This window comes from Malurus melanocephalus, unplaced genomic scaffold (genome assembly GCF_030028575.1).
Source record: "Malurus melanocephalus ecotype Western Australia unplaced genomic scaffold, MMel_1.1 scaffold_0, whole genome shotgun sequence".
In the NCBI taxonomy this organism is placed as follows: domain Eukaryota; kingdom Metazoa; phylum Chordata; class Aves; order Passeriformes; family Maluridae; genus Malurus; species Malurus melanocephalus.
The window spans coordinates 8,110,112-8,132,457 of record NW_026623232.1 but is presented as its reverse complement, the minus strand read 5'-3'; the positions used below and the strand labels follow the sequence as shown (position 1 = coordinate 8,132,457).

General features: G+C 37.0%; 1 protein-coding gene across 1 annotated transcript in view; it reads left to right on the top strand.

Moving 5' to 3' along the window:
• Positions 1-22,346, top strand: part of SEL1L (SEL1L adaptor subunit of ERAD E3 ubiquitin ligase) — a 34,152-nt gene that overhangs the window by 6,798 nt on the left and 5,008 nt on the right. Inside the window, exons 2-20 of the mRNA XM_057382179.1 lie at positions 289-326; positions 709-931; positions 4,459-4,626; positions 5,220-5,325; positions 7,036-7,198; positions 8,663-8,716; positions 8,797-8,856; positions 9,463-9,544; positions 9,854-10,008; positions 10,762-10,818; positions 11,792-11,860; positions 14,253-14,330; positions 15,486-15,548; positions 16,289-16,376; positions 16,623-16,771; positions 17,344-17,509; positions 18,959-19,033; positions 20,568-20,740; positions 22,042-22,170. Coding sequence (XP_057238162.1) covers positions 289-326; positions 709-931; positions 4,459-4,626; positions 5,220-5,325; positions 7,036-7,198; positions 8,663-8,716; positions 8,797-8,856; positions 9,463-9,544; positions 9,854-10,008; positions 10,762-10,818; positions 11,792-11,860; positions 14,253-14,330; positions 15,486-15,548; positions 16,289-16,376; positions 16,623-16,771; positions 17,344-17,509; positions 18,959-19,033; positions 20,568-20,740; positions 22,042-22,170 — 2,096 coding nt within the window. The remainder of the gene's footprint in view (positions 1-288; positions 327-708; positions 932-4,458; positions 4,627-5,219; positions 5,326-7,035; positions 7,199-8,662; positions 8,717-8,796; positions 8,857-9,462; positions 9,545-9,853; positions 10,009-10,761; positions 10,819-11,791; positions 11,861-14,252; positions 14,331-15,485; positions 15,549-16,288; positions 16,377-16,622; positions 16,772-17,343; positions 17,510-18,958; positions 19,034-20,567; positions 20,741-22,041; positions 22,171-22,346) is intronic.

Genomic DNA, 22,346 nt, shown 5'->3' with positions numbered 1-22,346 from the left:
AAGTAGTTTAATTGGACTGGAACCATTCAGACCATGATTAGGGTTTAGAAAAGCCACACTTTTTCACTATGGAAGACACAGTGGTATTGGTATAATTTAAGGAAGAGGATCACCTGTGAAACATTTGAATCCTTCTCATCACACTAATAAGGTCTTTCTGARTTGCATTAGTCAACTTCGTACACTAGAACATTTCAGAACCATGGTACAATATTATAACTAAAGGTTTTATTTTTTAAATAGTTACTCATGGAAAAATGTTTTACTGATTTATAATGTCTCTTGTAGATGAAGAGGGAAATCAGGATGAATCACTGGAGTCAAAGGTGAGGAGATAAGTTTCTAGCCATTCTGTTTTACCTGTGGAGTGGGAACAAAGGTCTGAAATTCAAAACAATAATTTGATTATAGATTTTAAGCTTTTCTATAGGTCTTGCTGTCTCATTAATTTCTACTGTGCATCAGAGGAATTAATATTGTGATAAAAGTTTGAAACWTTTTTTTTTCAAAGACCTAAAAGGGATAGAGCCAATGAGAGCTGATAGAGGAAGCTCAACTTATTTTTGATGCTATTGTTTAAATTAATTAATCATACCTTATAAGAAGTTTTTAAATGGGTTTTTAGCCATTTAGCTAAAAATTTTTGCATTTTGGCATTTTAGCTTCTCAGTTTCTAATCTTCTAAATTATGTGGCTGCTTTCCTTCAGACTTTATCTGCAGAGGACCAGGTAAAGGATCATTCCACAGGAACTCGAGTGGTAGCAGGTCAGATCTTCCTTGAATCTGGGAAATCRGACTCTCAGTCAGAGAATGAAGAGAACTTTCACAGTCAAGAAGAGGAAAAAGAGAATTCACTGGAAGAGTTGAACTCTCTAGAAATGTCAAATCTATTAAATAAGGATTTGGAAGAAGCAGAAATACAGAGTCCAGGTAACTCCTCACAGACTTTTGTACAAGTGGCAGCAAAGATGCATCTGAGTAACGCCCACATGGGGGTGAAAACAAACAGTAATTTTGAACACATGAAATAACTAATGTCTTAACCTTTCTGTAGTGGAGTGGTAACTGCTGCTTTTTTCATTAGAAAGTAGCATTAAAATGTTTTTAAATGTATTGTAATTGAAATCTGAGTTGTTATTTTCAGATACATTTGAAAGAATTTCCCATTTTTCTTATAGTTTCCATTTTGCTGGAAACCTTTAACTATCAAATAGAGAAGGCCCTGATATCTTCATATAGCACTCAAATACAGATCCTGTGCTCTGTGTGCGTAGACCAGCAGTACAAAGGGAAATTGCATCAGTGTTTTTCAGCCCTCTGGCTCTTTGCCTGGCAAGTCAATTGACAGAAAAGGAACAAATAGTAATATAAAGACAAGCTTCCCAGAACAGCATTGRGAGCCTCAGGGCGTCATCTAAATTGCATTCATACTTAATGAAGTTTTTAAATATAGGTAAAACCTTGTGTCTTGGGCCTGAATTACYTGAAAATTCTAATATGGCTTTTTTCCTATGTAATTTTGTTATGGCTTTTTGATTTGCAGTTAGTAGTAAATGATAACTGGATGGCATGGTTGAGTATCTTAACTTCGGCAGCAGACTTTTCCTTTTCACTTGTCCATAAAACGTAAATCTTCAATATTATTGAAAAAAATAGTTACATGGTACTAACGGTGTTTTTCTGTCTTCTCAACTCAGATTGAAATGTCAAAAGAAAGCAGGAGTTATTTAAATGAACTCCATAATGTAGTATCTCTGAGTGTTTTTAATAAGYTCTTTCCTTATTAGAGCAGAACTAGAATTAGTTTGTGAAAACTGAGTAATAGGCTTAACCATTGCTTTTGATGCTGTGTTATACCAGAAAGAAGTATATAAAATCCACTAAGTATCTTTCTACCACAAAACAGTGAGCAAATATCATATTCAGTCAGTGCAGTCCATTTCAGAAGTATACTCTAAGATACTTCTAATCTCATACAAAAATGTATGTGGCTGACTGGCTCCGTGTCAACTAAGATTTTTAACTGTACCTATCAGTATACTGCGAGTGACTTTTAAAATTTTTTAAGTCTTGCACAGTTTTTGGAACGTCTTATGAATTAGAGAAGCAATGTGAGTGGAGGGACTTCATTAAAAAAACAGTTCTGAAAGAGAAGTACTGGTTTTCTGTCATGAGAAAAGACTGCCAAAGGACACCTTTACTCACAAACTCTTCAACTTAGCATCTGTCTGAGGTACAGATGTTTCACCCCCAGATGAGCTACTKCTAACAGGACTGCATTAAGGGGCAYTAAAACTTTTCTGAAAACAGTTTAGCTACTGTCTRTGGCCATGAGATTGCGTGGAAAAAAAATTGCATCCTGCAAGTTTCCACATATATTTGTAGGATTGGAGCATTAAAAAAATAACTTMTTTAGAATTAGTGCCAGTAAAGCTTTTAGCCTTAGAAGTTAAGATCCTGCTCTCTTCTGATGAGTGAGGAGATTATGTGTAAAGAAAATGATATTTTTTTACTTCTTGCGGTTTTGTGTTCTGGGACTTTGTAACACTAAGGTTCTATGCTAACAATTTTTGCTGAAAACTGCTTGCAAATTTATACAGAGCTGGCAATTCCTGTTGCATTTATTTTCCTATTCGGAAGAACCTTACAGTCATGTTGCCAATATCTRTAAGTCATCTATATTTGAGTTTCCTGCAGCATAGAGTATGAAATAAGATATAAGTAAATCAGAACAAAATAGAATTAAGTATCAARTATTTTATTCAGACATGGTAGAGGTAAATTGCTTCTGGAACACTTGGTTTGACAAAAACTAATTTATCCTCTGGGTAAATTTTTTGCCATGCTTAGTATTTATCATTCTGTAAGTACATAATTAAAAAACKGTGGTGAGCATTTTAACCTGTGATTGTATTGCTTTAGGGGTTAGTATTTGTTACTGGCTGGGAGCAAAACCAGCATTATGGCTGAATTTAGAATTTAAAAAATGCAAATGGGAGCACTGGGCCAGAGTAATTTCATAACTTTAGTATGCAGCTGAATCTCACTCAGAGCACAGTAAAAAACTACTTTCARTACAGGAGACAAGGTATTAAACATAATAAGTAAAACCTTGAGTTCTGGTATAGTGTTAATATCCTAGACCTGGAGCTTGTTCAAATGACAGTGAGAAGAGGTCCCATAAGTTGTGGTTACAGTGCCCTTAGCAGGAATTTGAGCRTTACTTTGTAGTTAACAGATGTCTGAAATTATTCCAGGCTAATTACATCGTTACTGAGACTAATGCTTTTCCATTTGTGATATGGTTAACTTGAAATGGTGTGGTGGAACCTCTGCCAAGAAATCCAGTTATGAAGAGCAGTTTGAATAGGGCTAACCATACCTGAAGACTTCCTTTTGATTCAAAAAATCAGCATGGAATGTTTAAACCAGTGTAGTTTTCAGGTCTTGCAGTTATAGACCCGCCGAGAGCAGAACTAACTTCCTCTACCAGCACAAAAATTACAAAGTTGAAAAAACTGTACAACTTGAAACAACTGTTAYAACTTGAAAAAACTGTATCTTTTTCATTGTCAATTACATGATTTTGCAAATGTTTTCAAATGAAGCTGAACCCAGCTGTTGGATTTAGCTTAGCGAAAGAGGAAAACTTTTATAAGAGTCTAATTGAAATAATAGTGTCTTCAAAAACCAGAGAATTCTTAGCCTTCAGAGAAGATTGATTTTATTTTACAATATTGTGATATTGGAATCAGTAACCGATGAAGTTCTAGTACATGASAAATGATAAATTGTGCCGTTTAAAATAATTTTGAATGCAAATAACTATATGGGAAAATGAAATAATGTTTTGAATCTAGGTGTGTTCAAGAGTCGGAAATTACTGGATTTGTAGTGATGAGAATCCTTCTATGCACATCATAATGATTTCACTTAGGTCTTTTCACTTAGTTGCATGTTCAARTGTACTCCCAGTGATATTTGAGTACATTCAGTATAGCACTTAGTGATGTGTGTTGTTCTGTCATGACTGTGTCTGACCCTGAGGCTAAAATGAATGTGCTCTTGAATGTGCTTCAAGGGTGTATTACAAGGTCTTTTGGACAGAAGAGAAAGTGCAAGGAAAAAATATTTCTTTTGATTGGCAATAAAAATGTAACTTAGATTTGCCTTCACCAATCTAAACAATATTTTCTTTGCATAGAATTAAGAATATAAGAAACTGCATACCTTCTGCTTCGTTTCATAATTAAAATTATGAATTCTATTTTTCAAGTACTATTTAGAAAAGAAATTGCTATTTCAAACTTTTTTGAATTCAGAAATTTTACTGAAAACTAGGTTAATTGTAGTTCATAGACATTAAACTAAATATAGGAACACTTTTGTGTATGTAATATATGATTTTAAGTTGGGAATAAAGGAAAGTAGTCTAATTCCTGGGTGTGTGTTTTCAGTTTTGACAGCTATTGGAGGCACTGCAGATGGTGAACCTTGCCACTTCCCCTTTTTGTTTATGGAGAAAGAATATGCAGAGTGCACGGCGGATGGGAGGGAAGATGGCAGGCTTTGGTGTGCAACAACCTATGATTACAAGAAAGATCAAAAGTGGGGCTTCTGTGAATGTAAGCAACCKTATGTCTTCTTATTCAAGAGATGCCTTTTAAACTAGTGGTTTCAGTCTTTTTAACATTCTTTGTTTCAGAGGATGTAGAAGTCCCTGGCCAGTCTATACTATGATAAACAGTTACAAAGGCAAAGTTTTCATGACGGCAGAAGTTTTAATGCAAATGCCACTTCTCAGAGCTGATTAGGAAAATGCCACTTCTCAGAGCTGATTAGGAAATCTTTCTGTTTCTGAGGCTGTAGGGGGACAGGGGTTTGACAGTGTTGCCCATTATACTTGCTTTTTGCATAGAGACAGCCCTCTCTAGGAACATCTTCTGAAGGAGGAACCTGCACAGCTAGCTTTTGAACAATGAATGAAAACAATGTTCCATCAGCAAACTTGAGAGACATCACACAAGAAGAAATGATCTGTTAATATATCCAACACCTCCATTAAACAGCTTTTTGTAATCACTTAGGTTGTTTATTGGTCTTCAAAAACATATTTCTGTCTGTATTTTCCGTTTAGAATCAAGAGGAATGTTGAGAGAATAATCTTGAGCATATAATTGGAGCTCTTAATGTTTTTTTGTTTTGTTTTGTTTTTAAGCTGAAGAGCAGTCTAATAAGAGAAGGCAGATGCAAGAAGCTGAGGATGTTTATCAGATTGGAATGAAAATCCTTAATGAAAGCAGTAAAAAAGCTCAGAAGAAAGTGTAAGTATACCTCATCCACCCCCACAGGAGAAGGATGACATGGCTGGTCAGCATTGCTTAACTCAAAAAGAACTTGAAATGAGTTGCCCTAAGAATTTGAGCTTTATGGGACTCAATGTCAAACTGCAGAGATAGAAAATAAATAGTAAATTCAGGGTATTTAGATAAATTTATGCCTGCATTCTTTTGAATGCAATAAAAATTGTATAAGAATAATTTCTGAAGAGTGGGTGTCATCAAAACATTGACTTAATGCAAGATGATACCCCAGTTTATATGTGGCAACTGCCCAGGAGAAAACGTGATATGAGAGAGAATGTGATACAAGATGTCCTTTCTAAGATGTTTCTTACAGTGTAGTTCTCATTCTGCTTCAAGGGCTAAGTTGGAAAAATAGGCATTTCTTGTTCTGCTCTGTTTTTTCTCCTGCTTTCTGATGATTTTGATCACCACAAAAATAGTATTAAACTTGAACTCAACAAATCGTTATGATTCCATTCGTGAATAGTAAGAAGAGGGTAATGTTTGTAGACAAAATGTACGAAAGAAATAAGTGTTCTGGTTATTCTGGTCTCTACTTTCTCTTTTGTCTACATCTTGTATACTGATTAAATGGCTGTGGACTTGCCCCTATAATTTAGAATGGCTTAGTTAGTGTAGATCTTTCTCCTAGTCATGTTGACAACTTCTTCAGTAAGTGGTGACTTCTGCTGATTAATATGTGAGGACTATTACTATTTTTAAATTGTTTGTGGAAGTAAGGGGCTGTACTTTCCTACTTTGCATCAGGGAAACTGAGGCGCATCTAGAGGTTGTYTGCACCTTGGCAATGACAAAGGGAGGCAATATCTGCTGGATTCTGAGTAGTATTTTTTGTATAAAATAGTGTAAAAATTGTAAAACAATATTAGATGTTAGTTCTCTTGTGCACCTTACACTTTCTTAGAAGATGAAGTTCTGTGAGGAACTAGGTGTCCCTTAATCTGTCCTAAAGAATGAGCACAAGTCTGAGAATAGAAAGAAGGAGAGGTAAATAAAAATCTTGGAGTGCTATGGAAGGTCTCAGACCAAGCTGGAGCAGATTTGACAATACCGTGTTACCATGTTTAAGGTTACAGGGTCTTTAATTGCTGTGAAACCAGCTGCTGTGAAATTACATTGAAGGACTACCCTAGACTCTGAGACTGAAAGAGGAGTTTCCAGAGATCCTCCTCACTGTTAGCATAACTGTTCCATTACAAAATTGATCACATGCGGTTGTCTTGGGCCAAGGCATGGTGTTTTCACTGGAGTGGTTTTGTACTCAAATGGAAGAGACCCCATAGTCTTTTTTTCAGGCTGCTTCTTTCTGTTGTRATGTACAAGTCTCTTCAAGGAGTCATTGTACTGTATGCCTAGTACAGAACTTAAAATTATTGCTACCAAAATGTGATCATTTGACCTTAAGTTTCTTGTATATCTTAGAGGAGAGGAAGTGCTTACTGCTTTGCTTACAGAGTAGAGCAAACATTAAAGTTCAGCTTGTCCATGAGCTAAATCACAAGTTGTTGCTTATATTGATGATTTGTAGCTGGAACAAATTTTTGTAGGTGGATGCATTTGTAGAAAATAGAGGCTAAAACAGAGAAACAAAATGCTTCTCCAGAACCTTCAGGTTTATAAATGAAATCTGCTTCTTTGCCTCAAGTTGACAAATTGTTTTTTCTTAAGAGCATATCAGTATCTTCTGAAAGCAGCTGACATGAATCATACCAAGGCCATGGAGAAAGTGTCTTAYGCTTTGTTGTTTGGGGATTACCTGAAGCAGAATATCCAGTCATCAAAAGAACTATTTGAAAAATTAACAGAAGAAGGTTCTCCTAAAGGACAAATGGTATGTATGTCCTTAAATTGTACAGATGTTTCTATAGGTCTATAAATTTCTTATAGGTTATACTCATTATAAGATCCTTTTAGAGATGKCACCTGCAGCCTCAAAGTAAACACGAACAGATCTTCTCTTTGAGTTAAAAAAAACAACATTTAACTGCTGGTAATATGGGATTGTGGTAGTCTTTTAATTTAGTTTTTTCCTGTTGCATGACTGACTACACTGGATGTATATGTCAAAAAAAACAGGTAGATACAGGTGAGTCCAGCCAACAAACCTTGTGAAACTGTGTACATTTTTTGGTGTTTTTTGTGGGATGATGTGTCTTTTCATTTGCAATTTTACCTGAGATGGGTAGATATACACACTAGTTTATAATCTGGGAAATTAAGTCTCCTAGGAATCTTGACAGGTATTTAGTGGATTGGGACTTGCTTTGTCCCAGTGCCTTAAAACATAGAATTGTTCATATTTATTGTTACAAAATGTTATAAAATATTGGTGCTATTGGTTTTAATGTCTTAGTATCTGCATATCCTTATGGTTTAGTTCTGTCTTGTTTTGGAATTGTCAGCTTCTTCAAGAACTATTAATTTTCTCTTATCTCTGGCTACCAAATGTCCAGCTGTTCCCTGTTTAATGGTGGAGTATTAATTTACCTTAGAAAGCAGGAACATGTTTTCTCTAGGGACTTTATCTCTCAATGAAGACCTTTACTTTTATTGGTCTAGAATTCAATACTGTCTTAATGAGAATTTTTGTGTGTGTTTTGATTGCCTAGAATAGTGAAAAGCATTGTGAAATACAGACGTTTCTATATATATGCCCTCTTCTATGCTACTAGTTTCTGTTCTGAGCCACCAGCTGTAACAGGTGTTATAGGTAAAGCAGTAAATATGTAAACCTTAAGAACAAAAATAACTTCTGAAAGAGCCTCTCCAAACAGCTCTGTGCATTCTATTTATATTTATAGTCACAGTTGCAACTAAGCTGTGGCAGAGCAGATGCCAAACTGTAAATTTGTAGGATCTGTTAGACAGTGAATCAAACAGTGCAGGTCTTCTAGAGAAGACTATGGTTCATATATATTTGCACAGGTGTATGAGACAAACTGAGTATATGAATAGCCTGACCGATATCACTTAGCTTCACGAGGATTGTTGCACTGTTTAGAGCCTTCAGATCTACACTCGACATTCAGGGAAATAGTACTTTGTTCCTTGCATTTGATTCACTGATCTGAATTCTCGTAAAACACTGATTTATGTTAGCATCCTGAGCAACTAAATAATTTAGAAACTTCATACCTTGAATGGGACAGGGAAGAGCATAGATATAGGAAGTACCAAACTGAAGGTAGAGCTTGGCATACCCTTTGCAGCTTTGAATCTTTATGCTTATGCATTCCAGGAACACCAATCCTTGATTTTTCAAAGGGTGTGCTGACAAACTTTATTTTATTTTTAGGCTCTTGGATTTCTGTATGCATCTGGCCTAGGAGTCAATTCAAGTCAAGCTAAGGTAATTTAGAAATTTTCACTCTGTGGTCTTGTATTTTCTCTTAAGGGCAGATGTTAAATAACCAATGATTTTATTTTTAGGCCCTGGTGTATTACACTTTTGGAGCTTTGGGAGGAAATCTGATTGCTCATATGATCTTGGTAAGTAAGACAGTTAATAACTTTAAACATGCAAGAGTGTTTTTGTACTCCTGCATWTTCAGTGTTAAGATTTTCTTTCATATGAATACACTATCCAAATATTAGATCATTTTGCATGCATTGGGTGGGCAGTAGTATCTTCCCTATTTGTTTTAAATGTAAGGATTAGTCTGCTCATTTTAAGCTATATACCACTATGAATTTAGACTTTACATCTCTTGATTTAAATCGGAATTATCCAACTTAAATTTTTTGTTATCGAATGAGACCTATGAAAGAGATCTTTACAAAAGATGCTGTTTTAATCAGTACTGTGAGATTTAAGACGAAGTGCAAAGTGTAAGTAAAAGGCTTTACATGTTCACCCTGAMGTATCATTCGTCTTATTTGCTTTTTCTTTAGTGATATCCAAACTATTTTGGCCATATTTAACCTTTAAGAGTGTCAGTCATTTGCTTTTAATGCAGCTACAGTGGACTTGAGGCCTTTGTTCTGCCTTTTGTCTTGTCAAATCTTCCTCAAGTAATGTGAAAAGAGTTTGTAACATGTCAATCAGTATGTTCTCAAGTAACTGACAGTCCCATATTTATATATTTTCCTTTCTAGGGTTACAGGTACTGGGCTGGGATAGGAGTCCTTCAGAGTTGTGAATCTGCACTCACTCACTACCGACTTGTAGCTAATCACGGTAAAAGCCTTCTACTAGGGTAACATTCTTGACTTTCTATGTACTTCTATATCATTCAACTAGAAGATACTAAGGTACTCTCAACACTCATAGTATAAACAGAGAATTCCTGCTGTTAAGCAAGTTACCTATTTGGCTCTGAATCATGATAGACTATTTTWATCTCTACTGAAATGTCTTACAGGGTATCAAAGGAATTAATTTTGAGTAACAACTTGAAGCTCTGTATACATTTGGTTTTACTAAGTCCATGGTGTAATTTCTGTGTTGCAAAAACCTGTCTGAAAATTTATCTCATCTGTTTTCCAGTTGCTAGTGACATTTCCTTGACTGGTGGCACAGTGGTTCAGCGAATTCGCTTAGCAGATGAAGTAGAAAATCCRGGAATGGCAAGCGGGATGCTAGAAGAAGACTTGATCCAATATTACCAGTTTTTAGCAGAGAAAGGAGATGTACAAGCACAGGTAAGATTCAGTTCACCTGATGGCATGCGGACATTTTTCGGAATTACTCGAACAGCTTTATGAAATATGGATAGGCATTGGAGCTTTAATGTTCTCTTCATTCTGAATAAACCTGATTGGTATTTCCCCATTAGTTTCTATGTGAAAAGATTTTATTTTAGTGGTTTTAAGGTAGAACTTGGACAGAAAATGCTTTTTTTTTTTTTTTTTTAAATAAGTCCGAAACATTACAGCTTCAGCAGCTTAGATACGAGGTCTTGGCTTGCACTAGAAACTAGTCAGATTATTYCAAGGATAGCTTCAGATTTGTGGAGGAAGGCTTGATTAAAAAAGCTAGCCTTGACAGRGGATTTCAGTTTCTCACTGCTCCTGCTTTTGCATGACTTCTGCATGCTGCAGGCTGGATCTCTACACACAATGTAGGAGGGGAGGATGCTAATAGAGCCAGATTGTTGCTATCTAACTTGGTCTTGTATGGCTTAGGTAGGCAGGATTCAAATGAGCAGTTGTTATTTTGCATCTAGGACAGTATGTTGCTTCTTTCTAGGCTAAACTTCCATTTAGGCTAATGTGGAAAAAATAGGACTACTGCAGTTATTGAAGCAAATCTGTGCCTTTGAACTCTGTAGCATCTTTAACTCTGGTATTGTCTGTTTGTCACAGACATGTAATTAGCTCACCAGTATCTGTATTGCTAGGAAAAGAAAGTTCCTAGGGCAAAGTTACTTACTTGCAATGTAAATTTATTTTTAGGTTGGTCTTGGACAGTTGCACTTGCATGGAGGAAGAGGAGTRGAGCAAAATCATCAGGTACATTTTCTCTATATCTCTGATACATATTACACTTGGCTGAGGGGGGAAAAGTATGGCTGAGACAGTGATGCAAAAGTGTACTTTTAATACACTATATGGTATGTAACAATTTCAATAGCCATGTTCAATAAAACTTAATCCTTATGTGACTAGAAGATGGAACTGATTTTTTATATAATTAAGGACTAATCATCTTAGAAATGAGAATGTTCCACATGTAAAAAAGTTCAGCCAGCTCAAGTACTACTTGATGAAATCAGTTTTTGTTTTTGACAACCTTCACGATAGAATGGGCATGCATTAGTCTGGTTTATGCAAGAATATTCTGCTTCTGTAGACTAAGCAGTGCAACTTTAAATACTAGAGAACGAAAGTGTGCATAGAGCTTCTGCTGATGTAACCCAACTTAATTACTTCTTATGGAAATTGAAATAGCTAACCTGATCTTGAAGTATGTGTTGAAAAAATTAAGAGCTAAGGATTACAGCCCTGAGGATTATTTCATCCAATACAGAAATTATTTACTGGTCATCATATTTAAAATACCTCAGAGTAACTGCTCCAGAAGAGTTCAGAGATGATACTGAGTGGTCCAAGGGAGTAGAACCAAATTCTGTGTAAAAGTAGAACAGGAATTTGCAAATCTCTCCTATTCTGAACAGGGTTTGAAGGTCCAATAAGAAAGTAAGATTTGCCTGTGTAGCTTGTGTATGGTAGCAGTTGTAGCTTGTTGGGTTTTTTCTTCTGGTTTTTGGAATACACTGATAAATTAGAAGGATTTCTGCTTAATATTGTGATTGTGTAAGTGAAGAGCCCTGTTACATATATTGAATTAGGTGGGATTGATAACTTTTATTCCCAAAAGAACTTGGTAACTTAGCTAACAAGCTGTCTGCCTCTGCTCCACTTGTGAAAAAAGTTACTCAGATCRTAACTATGGTGGTTAAAACACTTGTTTTCTTCTCTACAGCGAGCATTTGAATACTTCAATCAAGCGGCTAATGCTGGCAATTCACATGCTATGGCTTTTCTAGGAAAGGTAAGATGTGAACACTCTCAAAAATAAGAAAACTGACTCCCTTGCAATGAAAAACAGCAAATGTTTCTTACTTTCTGATATCAGGCAATCTGAAACTTGAATGCTGGAGTCTACATACTTCTGTTTTGCTACTGTTTTGAATTTTTGTGTGGGATTTGAGTGTTGTAGTCTGCTATGTCTTGTTTGAGTCTTCCTTTAAGAACTTTTGGTTTTTTTGTAAATAGTGCTTGAACTAGAGGKTTGGGTTTTTGTAAATCAAATAATCAAATAGCTAAATGTCCTTTTTTCTGTGGTGGAATTCAAAACTCTGAATGGGCAACTAATCTTTTCCACACAGTGTGTGGGGAAAAGTTAGGCTTTTCAAAACTTTGTCCAGTAGGAAAYACTAAGTTGAGAAAAGAAATGGGAAAGACGTTCTTACATTGTGTAGGGAATTGAGGCATCTGAATCAGAATTGCCGATAGGTCTGCACTTACTCTGAACTAAAGCCCGAATCTATCTGCGGGGTGAGCCATTGTTTCAGTTTTCTCAGACTTAAGGCCTTTTTGTCTGAGAGCAGATCTTCCCTGGTTGCCTTTTATGATGGAGTGGCAACCATGGTCAACAAGGGAAGAATGGCTGATGTCAGCTACTAGACTTTTGTATGGCCTTTGGCATGATCCCATACAAGATCCTTATCTTCAAATTGGAGAGACATGGACTCAATGCATGGAATATTTGGCAGATAAGGAATTGGCTGGATGGATATACCCAGAGAGTTGTGATAAATGGCTTTATGTCCAGGAGGTGGCCAGTGACAAGTGGGATCCCTTGGGGCTCTGTCTTCAGGACCGGTGCTATTTTTGATGTCTTTATCAGTGGCACATCCAGTGAGATCGAGTACAGCCTCYGCAAGCTTGTACATTATGCAGTTTACACAACAGAAGGATGGGATGCCATCCAAAGGGAACTGGACAAACCTGATAAGTGGGCCCATGAGAACATCATGAAGTTCAGCAAGTGCAAGTTGGGGGGCTGCACCGGTACAAATATGAGTACAGACTAGGAGATCACTGAGAGCAGCCTGCAAAGGACTTGGAGGATCTCATGGGTGAAAAGCTGGACGTGACCCAGCAACGTGCACTTGCAGCCCAAATGGCAAACAGCATCCTGGCCTGCATCAAAAGAGGAGTGGTCAACAGGTTGAGGAAGGCAATTCTCCTCTGCTCTGCCCTCATGAGACCCCACCTGGAGCGCTGTGTGCAGGTGTAAAGTCCTCAGCACAGGAAACACATGGGGCTGTAAGAGTGAGTCCAGAGGAGGGCCATCAATATGATAARGGGGATCAAGTCCCTCTCCAAAGCAGACAGGCTGAGACAACTGGGGTTCTTCAGCCTGGAGAAGAGAGGCTCCAGGGAGAGCCTSTAAATGGGGTTTACAGAAATGAGGGAGAGCAATATTTTGCACAATAGATAGTGATAGGACAAGGGGAAATTGTTTAAAATTAAATGGGGAGAGAGGTTAAATGTTAGGCAGAAGTTCTTTATTCAGAGGGTGGTGAGGCACTGGAACAGGTCGCCCAGATAAGTTGTGGATGTCCCATCCCTGGAAATGCCAGCCTGGATTGGGCTCTGAGTAACCTGATCTAGTGGATTAGCATCCCTGTCCATGGCATGGTAGCTAGAGCTAGTTTATCTTGAACCCAGTCTGTTCTGATTTTCAGTCTAAAATATGATTGGCAAGGTGCTGGTGGTGATGATGATAATGCATTACTGCTTAGAAAGGTATTTAGGTCACTTGTCTGAGATCTGGGTTGCAGACTACCTTCAGCCTGTGACAAGGTAAATCCTTATTACTCCATTTGAGTACCCTCTCAGGTTAGGCTGCAATAAGCACCAGCTCTAGCTCATCTTTTTCAGGCTGTTATGGTAGTAGAAGATGCAAAATTCATGTCCTTTAAAGGTACCTGACAGAAGAAATTCCTGCTTTCTCTACTGCTTGAGTGTTTTGTGTCTAATAAATGCTGAAGTGAATTTTGTTTAATAAACAATTTTTGCTTTGTTTTTTCAAAGTATTTTGACTGCCRATACAGTTTGACTTCCACTGATTTTAAGATTTTTGACTGATTACATGTTTTTCACTGCACGTTGGTAGAGATTAAAAATGAAGGGTATTATCATAAAACTTTTTAATTTTATGGGCAGTTCATTTTCCATTAGAAAGTTAAACCCTCTGAATTTTACAGCAAAGAGATACGTTTTCTGCTTCTGGACAAGTTTTAATGATTATTCTGTAACGCAATAGTCAATCTAAGTACAATAGACTCATTCATATGTAAAGTGAAGATGCTTCATGGTCTTCACATTAAACCGAGGTCTTTGGCTGTTCTTCAGTAATGGGTTCTCTCTTTCAGATGTACTCAGAAGGAAGTGATGTTGTACCTCAGAGCAATGAAACAGCCCTTCAGTATTTCAAGAAAGCTGCTGATATGGTATGATTATCTGTAAGCTGGAAATACAGCATGTACACTAGGAAGCTGATTAGCTTTGAAATCTGTGAATGCTTCATGTGCCCTTCCATGTGCACACACCTACTCTCAGCTTCTCTACCAGATTAGCCCATAATTAAACCTTGCTTGTCTAAGATGCCAAAAACTGCTCTGGCCATGGTGCTTCATGAGGCTGTGTTCATCATAAGAAATCTAGCTCTCATAAATAGTCTAACTTTGTTAATTCAGTGTGAAATATTGTCCGCCTAAATAGTCTGCAGTTCTGTGAAGTGCTAGTTTTTGTTAATCTGAAGTTGTCACAGAAATTTACTGTGCCCTGATACTATGGTCTTTTGCTTCTGTTTTGTGAATATATATTTATACCTCATGGTACAATGAATCCCATCTCATGGACTGTTTTTTGAGATGATGTTTTTTGATTGTTAATCCCTTGTGTGTGTCTTTGACCTATCCCTTATGGTATTATGTGTACAGTAGTCCTCCAGGAAGGATGTTTAGCATGTGAAACAGAGTAGATTAAGTTCTGAAGGAATTGTTGTAAGGTACTGCCTTCACAGTTCTAATATTCTACATTCAGAATGCTGTTCCACATCTCTGTGCTGAAGAGAGGATCTCTCAATGTGCTCATTTCCTACATTCACTGAAGATTTCTGATGTGCCCCATCACGTGTCCTGGCACAGAAGTAATGCCATTGTGCATACTTTTATAGGGGCAGTGGTTAGTAATTTAGCCCACAGGACAGCCACCATTCTGACATTAAAATAGATTCTTAGAGTCCCTGGGGTTGTTTTGGGAGGTTCTGCAACATCCAAAACATTTTGAACTTTGAAAAACTAGAGCTATTAATGCCCCATCTTTCTACGGTTATGGGTTCTACAACTTGCATGGCACTGTAAAAATGCACAGCAGACCTTCATACCTAGTATTGGAAGTTTTTTCCCTGTTCATCATCTGTGTAGTTACTGAATAAAAGTTACCACAGATGCTGTTTCCTCCCTAAATAACTATTACTAGGAGCAAAAAATGAATCTATCTTGAGTACTCTATCTTTTAGTGATGTTAAAGACATAACAAACTTGAAAGATGTAGGTGTAGCTTTTGCCTTTCTTTGCATAAGTGTTTTTCTATGTTTTCAGGGTAATCCAGTTGGACAGAGTGGATTAGGAATGGCTTACCTCTATGGAAGAGGTGTTCCTGTGGTAAGCTTTTGACAGTCGTCTTTCTAATCATAGGTGATTGTGTGACTTTTTGTTGTCAACAGATTTTTTTTCTGGAGGGAAGTACTGTAGAAGGCTTAATTGTGAAAATCTGTRTTACATTGAAAATTCTTTGAGGAAATCTGTAATGTAAAAAAATCATGCACTGCGGAGTTAGCAGCTATGAAGGAAACATGCTGATTTCCTCTCATAAGTTTGAAGATGTTGCATAAACTATTAGAAATACAGGAGATTTGTGCTTATCTATAATTTTCTTGTGAAATCCTAACTGTCCTSATTTTGTGTCTCCTGTGGGAGTGGAGGAACACTTTGAAACTTTTAATTAGTTCATTTGCTCTATTGCTTTTCCCGTAGGAAGGTTTCTTGTCAAATGTTTTATATTCAGTTATGCAAACAGATAGTCAAAAGTCAAATTGGCCTCAAATTGAGGAAATAAGTGTTCTAGAAACAGAATGTAGCTTCCATTCTGTTAAGCATAACTGTTCATAGCAATGCTCTGTGTGGGTGCCAGCTTAGACGTAGCTGCAGAGTTACAACAGGCTATTGGCATTGTAGTCTATTTCATTTTTTGTTTCCAAATTTTGAACAGGTTAATATTTTCCCTGGAACATCTTACTGTATTTTTACTGTAATACAGCTTTGTCTTTACACATATGCACATACGTATTTTTCTCTTAAACTTTGATGTATTGCAAGGCTCTAATGACCAAATCTTCCTGCAGAACTATGAGCTAGCACTAAAGTATTTCCAGAAGGCTGCCGAACAGGGATGGGTTGATGGACAGCTCCAGCTAGGTTCCATGTATTACAGTAAGTGGCATCAAAGCGATTTGCAGGTCTAAGCACCTGCTCTTTCAGTCACTGTTCACTAGGTGGCATTAGAAGTGTGCATACACTGCTCATAGAATGGGCTTACTACACTGAGCTTGATTTTCGTTCTGGTTTTTCCTAGCACTTTAACAGTGCTTTTCGTGAGTAATTTTGAAGAGTACTGTATTTCGTAGAACACTGCTTTTCAAGAGGAATTAATAGCAATAATTGAATATTTTCTTTTAGATGGCATTGGAGTCAAGAAAGACTATAAACAGGCTTTGAAATATTTTAACTTGGCCTCCCAGGGTGGTCACATTCTGGCTTTTTATAATCTGGCTCAGATGCATGCTACTGGCACTGGAGTGATGCGGTCCTGTCATACTGCTGTTGAGGTAAGGTCATCCGTTTATAGGTCAATAATACTGACTTGCAAGAGATAGACTTGACTATAACCACAACTGGGGTATTTACAGCAGTGAGTGCTGAGTCAAGGCTACTAAAAGGGAAAGTGATATATTAGCAAACTCGTTTGTATTTCATGAGAAAAATCTTCGGCTTTTTTGTTTATTTGTCGAGTTTGAATTTGCTTTATTAATTTTGAAGAAAATCAAATGAATGTAACACAAAGCAAGCATCAGTGTGAAAAATTCTTCACTTATACCTTGATTTAAGTGTAACAAAAAAAACTAAGATACTAAAGAATAATTCTGAGTAAGCATCTGAATCTTACAAGTTATTATCTTTACTTACTAAGACTCTTACAAGTTACTAAGCATCTACCTGCTTAGCAACTTTTATTTTAAAGTAAGCCTGTCTTAAATAGGGGAGTTTGCCTGTCACGTTTTTCAGTGAAATATAAATATTTTGAACAGGCATCAGAATGTTAAACGTTTACTTCTTGCAAAGCCTAAATTTTTGAAGTTCCTGACAGCCAATATCCTCCCCCTTCCTTTTTCCTCTGCAGTTGTTTAAGAATGTATGCGAACGGGGGCGTTGGTCTGAAAGACTGATGACTGCCTACAACAGCTATAAAGATGGTGATTCCAATTCTGCTGTGGTTCAGTATCTTCTTCTGGCTGAACAAGGCTATGAAGTTGCACAAAGCAATGCTGCTTTCATACTTGATCAGAGTAAGAACCTGAATATGTACTGAAAAGGGTTTTTCTGGAGTTGGCGTGTTAGAACTTCAATAAAACTCTAGTCCTCTCCTTTTCACAGGAAAGCAATCCATTTTCATTTTCACTTCTAAGGATGACTTTCTGGACTATAAGCTAAAGTACATTTAATTTCTGAATTAAGGATTTTAAAATGTCATAGGCAGAGTCCCTAGAAAGTTGCACAGTGCTAAAAGTTCTCTTCGGTGGATTTCCTAAGCACAGTTGTGAAAGTGGGAATTCCATTAGGTTTATGTTTGGCCTGTCCTGTGCATACAAATCTCTGTGTCCTTTGTACTTTCTCTTGTAATGCATTTTCTTGGCACCCTCTTCTTTGTGTAACTTTACTGATGCTACTCTTGAAGCAGGGATAAGCAGCTGGGCAGTTGGTTCTGTTAGATTTGAAAAAAAAAAACTTGTCCTGTGTGTCTTACTGGACCTAGATGACTAGAACTTGGCTTTATTAGAGTTGGAAGTCAGAGGGAGACAATGGAAGTACAATGACAAATCTTTCTAGAAATTGCAAAACCCAGTATTTTAAACTTTCTCTGTACCAAATCTCTAGGTCTCATTGCCAGCTTTATATTTTAGTATTGAAAGCATCTATTAGTGGCTGATGGGCTAATCTAACATCCCAATTTCCAGTTATTGTTTTTTCAAAGGTGTGTATGTGAATCATCTTTAGATAAGGTACGGTAATGGCAGTCTTGGCTGGAAGTGCATGCTTGCAAAGAAATAGCATTTTCTCCTGGGTTAAAACTCTCATTGTCTTTTTTCAGATGTATCTACATGTCAACTGGAGATTGATTTAAAATTATTTTATACACTTTATACAGAAAATCTTTGTGTCAACTGTGAGGTAGTACAGCTGGAACCATAATTACTCTAGAAGTCCAGGTTATAAATCCTTTGAAGTTTGAACTCTGATAGTTCAGGAACCCTGAAATTATGACATGGACAACTTCTGAAGTAGCTGAAGCACTGCTATGTAAAACATGCAGTCTCTGGCTTGTTTAAGGAGTTTTGTTTTACTTGACTAGTCCTGAGTTTCAGTTGGCCAAACTGTAACAGGTTGTACTTCAACCTTGTATTTGTCAAAGGCCAAATTATCTGGCATCTCCTGTCATTCCACAAGTATGCATCAGAATCTCCTACCGCTGGAATGGGAGAGATGCTTGGTAAGCCATAGTTCAAGGTGAAATTATATGGTTTGTTCCTAGATCTTGTGTGGGCAGATAAATGGAAAGGCCGTATAAATGAAAGGGCGGTTTATACGTTTCAGATGGGTTGAATCTTGTTTGCTGTATAACACAGGTTGCTTCAAATTTTTAATTTATTTCAGCAGACTGAATATAAGCAGGGGGRTTCTATGCTTGTGTGTGCATATACTATGGCTCTATTTAACTGGATTATTTTCTTCTTTAGAAGAAGCTAGTATAGTAGGAGAAAACGAAACCTATCCTCGAGCTTTGCTTCAYTGGAATAGAGCAGCTTCTCAAGGTATGTCTGTACCTCACAATTCCAATCAGTTTTTTTTATATTGAGGAATACATTCAGTACAGGTTTGCAGCTGCAGTGTGTGGGAGGAGCCTGAGGCCAGGGGCCATGAACTGCTGACCTTTTGCATAACAAAGGGCTCAGGGACCTGTGGCCCAGCCAGGTGACCTAACACTCAGAGGCACAGCAGGAGAAAAGGAGCCCAGGACTTAAGTAAGAACAGACTTTGAGGGTATAAATGCCCAGGTATTCCTTTTTTCAGAGTTCTTCCTGGGAAGCGTAAGCTCAAGCTGATGTTTTTTGTGTTACTGTGCCATTATTGAATTGTTTAAAATATGCAGGCATATGAGACTCTACCCTTGGAAGGCCAGGGTGATGTCAGTAAGGAAAGCTTGTCTGATGGTATGCGAGTAGGGAGTCAAGCGCCCATCAGCTCTTGGAGCCACCCACTGCCGAGGGGCTTCGGTCCCGCAGTAACAGTCTGTAGTGGTGGGTGTGTGAAGGCCAGAGTGCCTCCCAAATGGTCGGACAGGAAGGTTGCCTTGGCATTAAGTAGAGCCATTAATGTATGATTTCATAGGTTTTGTTATGAAACACATAAGAAGGGAACATTTACCTCTTTCTGTCCAACAGAAGTTGTATTCCACCTAGGGTAGCTGGTATTCTTTGTTTCATTGTTAGCTATAGTGTTATTGTAGTATGCTTGCAGGTCCGARCCTTTCTGTGATACAGAAGACAAAAAAGACTAAGAAATGTACAGTTTCTTTTGTTGTTCCATACGGAATTGTAGAGCAGTTTTAAACAACATTAGCAGTGTTTATACTAATCTTTAAAAAGTATCTGCATGGAAAGATATACCAAATCCTAAAAAGTAATTTGTTATTTATCATAATTTATAAAAAATGAAATTTCCTGTTCAAAGTAAGCAGAGTTCACTGATGAAGAGTGTGGCCTTGGTGTCCAGACAACACAAATTTGAACTCTGGTGCTTGTGATCCTGTCCTAAAATAAGCAAAAATGAACTTAATGATTAAATATTTTGAGGTGTCTTAACTTCCAAATGGGTGCATCTACTACATCTGTCTACTAGTTTTTTACTGCAGAGTAAGAGTATCATGTAAATAGAGCCTAATGCAGACTTTCAAAGCTTTTAGTTGAAATTAAGAAATTGAGATGAAGGCATGGATGATGAGACACTATTTTTCAAATTTCYACAGTCAGTATTTTCAAAAAAAGTTGAATCCTTTAATGGCCATGTAGCAAATGAAAAGTTTTTCCATAATAAGTGACTAATTATGAGTATGTTACGCGTTTTCAGCTGATTCCACTTCACAGCTTTRGTAGAATTGAAGTTTTGGTAGAATTACTGGGAAAAGGTCTTATCTGCAAATAGAAAATTAAAAAATAAAAGCTGTTGGCRGGGAAGATAGACAGTTTGTGCAAACTGTGAAAAGTAATAATAAAGCTGCATCTTCATAGGAAACTAAAAGGATTTTTTGGCCCGGCTGTTTTACCCTTTTTTGTTGTTGATTTATAGGATATACTGTTGCAAGAATTAAGCTTGGAGATTACCATTTTTACGGATTTGGTACTGATGTTGATTATGAAACTGCATTTATTCACTATCGACTGGCATCAGAACAGCAACACAGTGCTCAAGCAATGTTTAATCTAGGCTACATGCATGAGAAGGGATTGGGCATCAAGCAGGTAAGTAAGCTGTAGACTGAGAGTCTGCCTCATTAGAGTACGTTTGCTAATATCAGATTAGATAACTGCTACTGGACTTTGGGTACTATCTAGCCACTTAATGGGAATTAGCATGTATCCCAATACATTCAGCAGTAGGAAATGGAAAGTATATCCAATTCACACTGAACAATGTGAAGGAATTATGCATAGACAGGAAAGAAACATTTGCCCAAAACTGTGAATATTGGCAAAAGGGGTGCCCTATGCTTTAGTAGTTCTTTCAAGATTTTGAAGTGTAGTGAACTGAATGCAAATCAAGTCCAGGTTCATGATATTTTAGTACAGGATTGTTATCATCCTCTGATTAAATGGTTTCCTKTGTGATGCCATTTTGAAAACAAGCTAACAAATGATAAGCAGACCAACAATGATTTATTAGCTATCGTTTTCAGTTTAGGCAAACCATATTACCTAAAGAAGACAGTGAATCTGCTTCTTCTAGGAAGCCTGTGTTGTATTGCTGTCTGTGAGTTAATTAAAGCTTATGGATTATAGAACAACATGTTTCTGTATGTGTTGAAATAATGTACTTGGCAATTACTTACTAATTTTGAGCAGCCTACCTTACCATAATGTATGATTAATTCATGCAATTAATGTATAAATTTAGTAATAATTTGACCTGGAACTGTAAAAAAATGTCTTAATTTTCTCCATTTTCAGTAAGCTTCAACATTTGTCTTGGTCTACATAGGCACCTTTTAGTTATTCTCTTGGTCTATTAAAATACCAATATTCCCTGTTTCTCAAGTCACCACCTTGTTTCAATTGCCACAAAGAGAGCGCTAATTTAAGCTTTTCTTAAAGTTGCTCTCTGTTTGTGCTCACGCTTTTACCAGGCTGCCTTCACTAATGCAAGTCGTGCATTTTGGACACGGAATAAAATCTCATTTGTGCATGGGTGCAGAAATGGTTAGAAGCTGCACTATATTGCAGGCATACTGTAGTGTAACTGAGAGGAAATGCTGCTGCATATTCCTCTGGAACTTGCGCTTTTCTTAGTCTTTCATGTTYGGTGTGATGTTGAACATGTTAGTGTACTAGAGTTACCTAAATATTTGCTTTGGTTTACAGTGAATAGGTTGAATATCTTACTACTAACCTCTTTGTGAACTTGAATTCTAGCATCAGTTAAAATAGCTTCATCTTCAAATGGAAACTTCCATTTACTTGTATATTCAAACATATTTTGAGAAAAAAACATTAGGGTTAATTTTTCAACTTCTTTAAAATTGAGCATTGAATTTTCTTCACTTTAGGATATTCATCTTGCAAAACGATTCTACGACATGGCAGCTGAAGCAAGCCCTGATGCTCAGGTTCCAGTCTTCCTAGCACTTTGCAAGCTTGGAGTGATTTATTCCTTGCAGTATATACGAGAAATCAATGTAAGTAATGCAGAATTAAAAGAAATCAGCAAATGTGTTTTCYATTTTTAAAAGAAGCTCAATTTGTAATCTTGCTTAATAGAAATATTGCTTGAGCCTTCTGCATAGAGGATAGATTTAGGATTTAGGATAGATTTGTTTCCTGCTGTTGCATATTAAGAAAGTCTGAAGCTTTG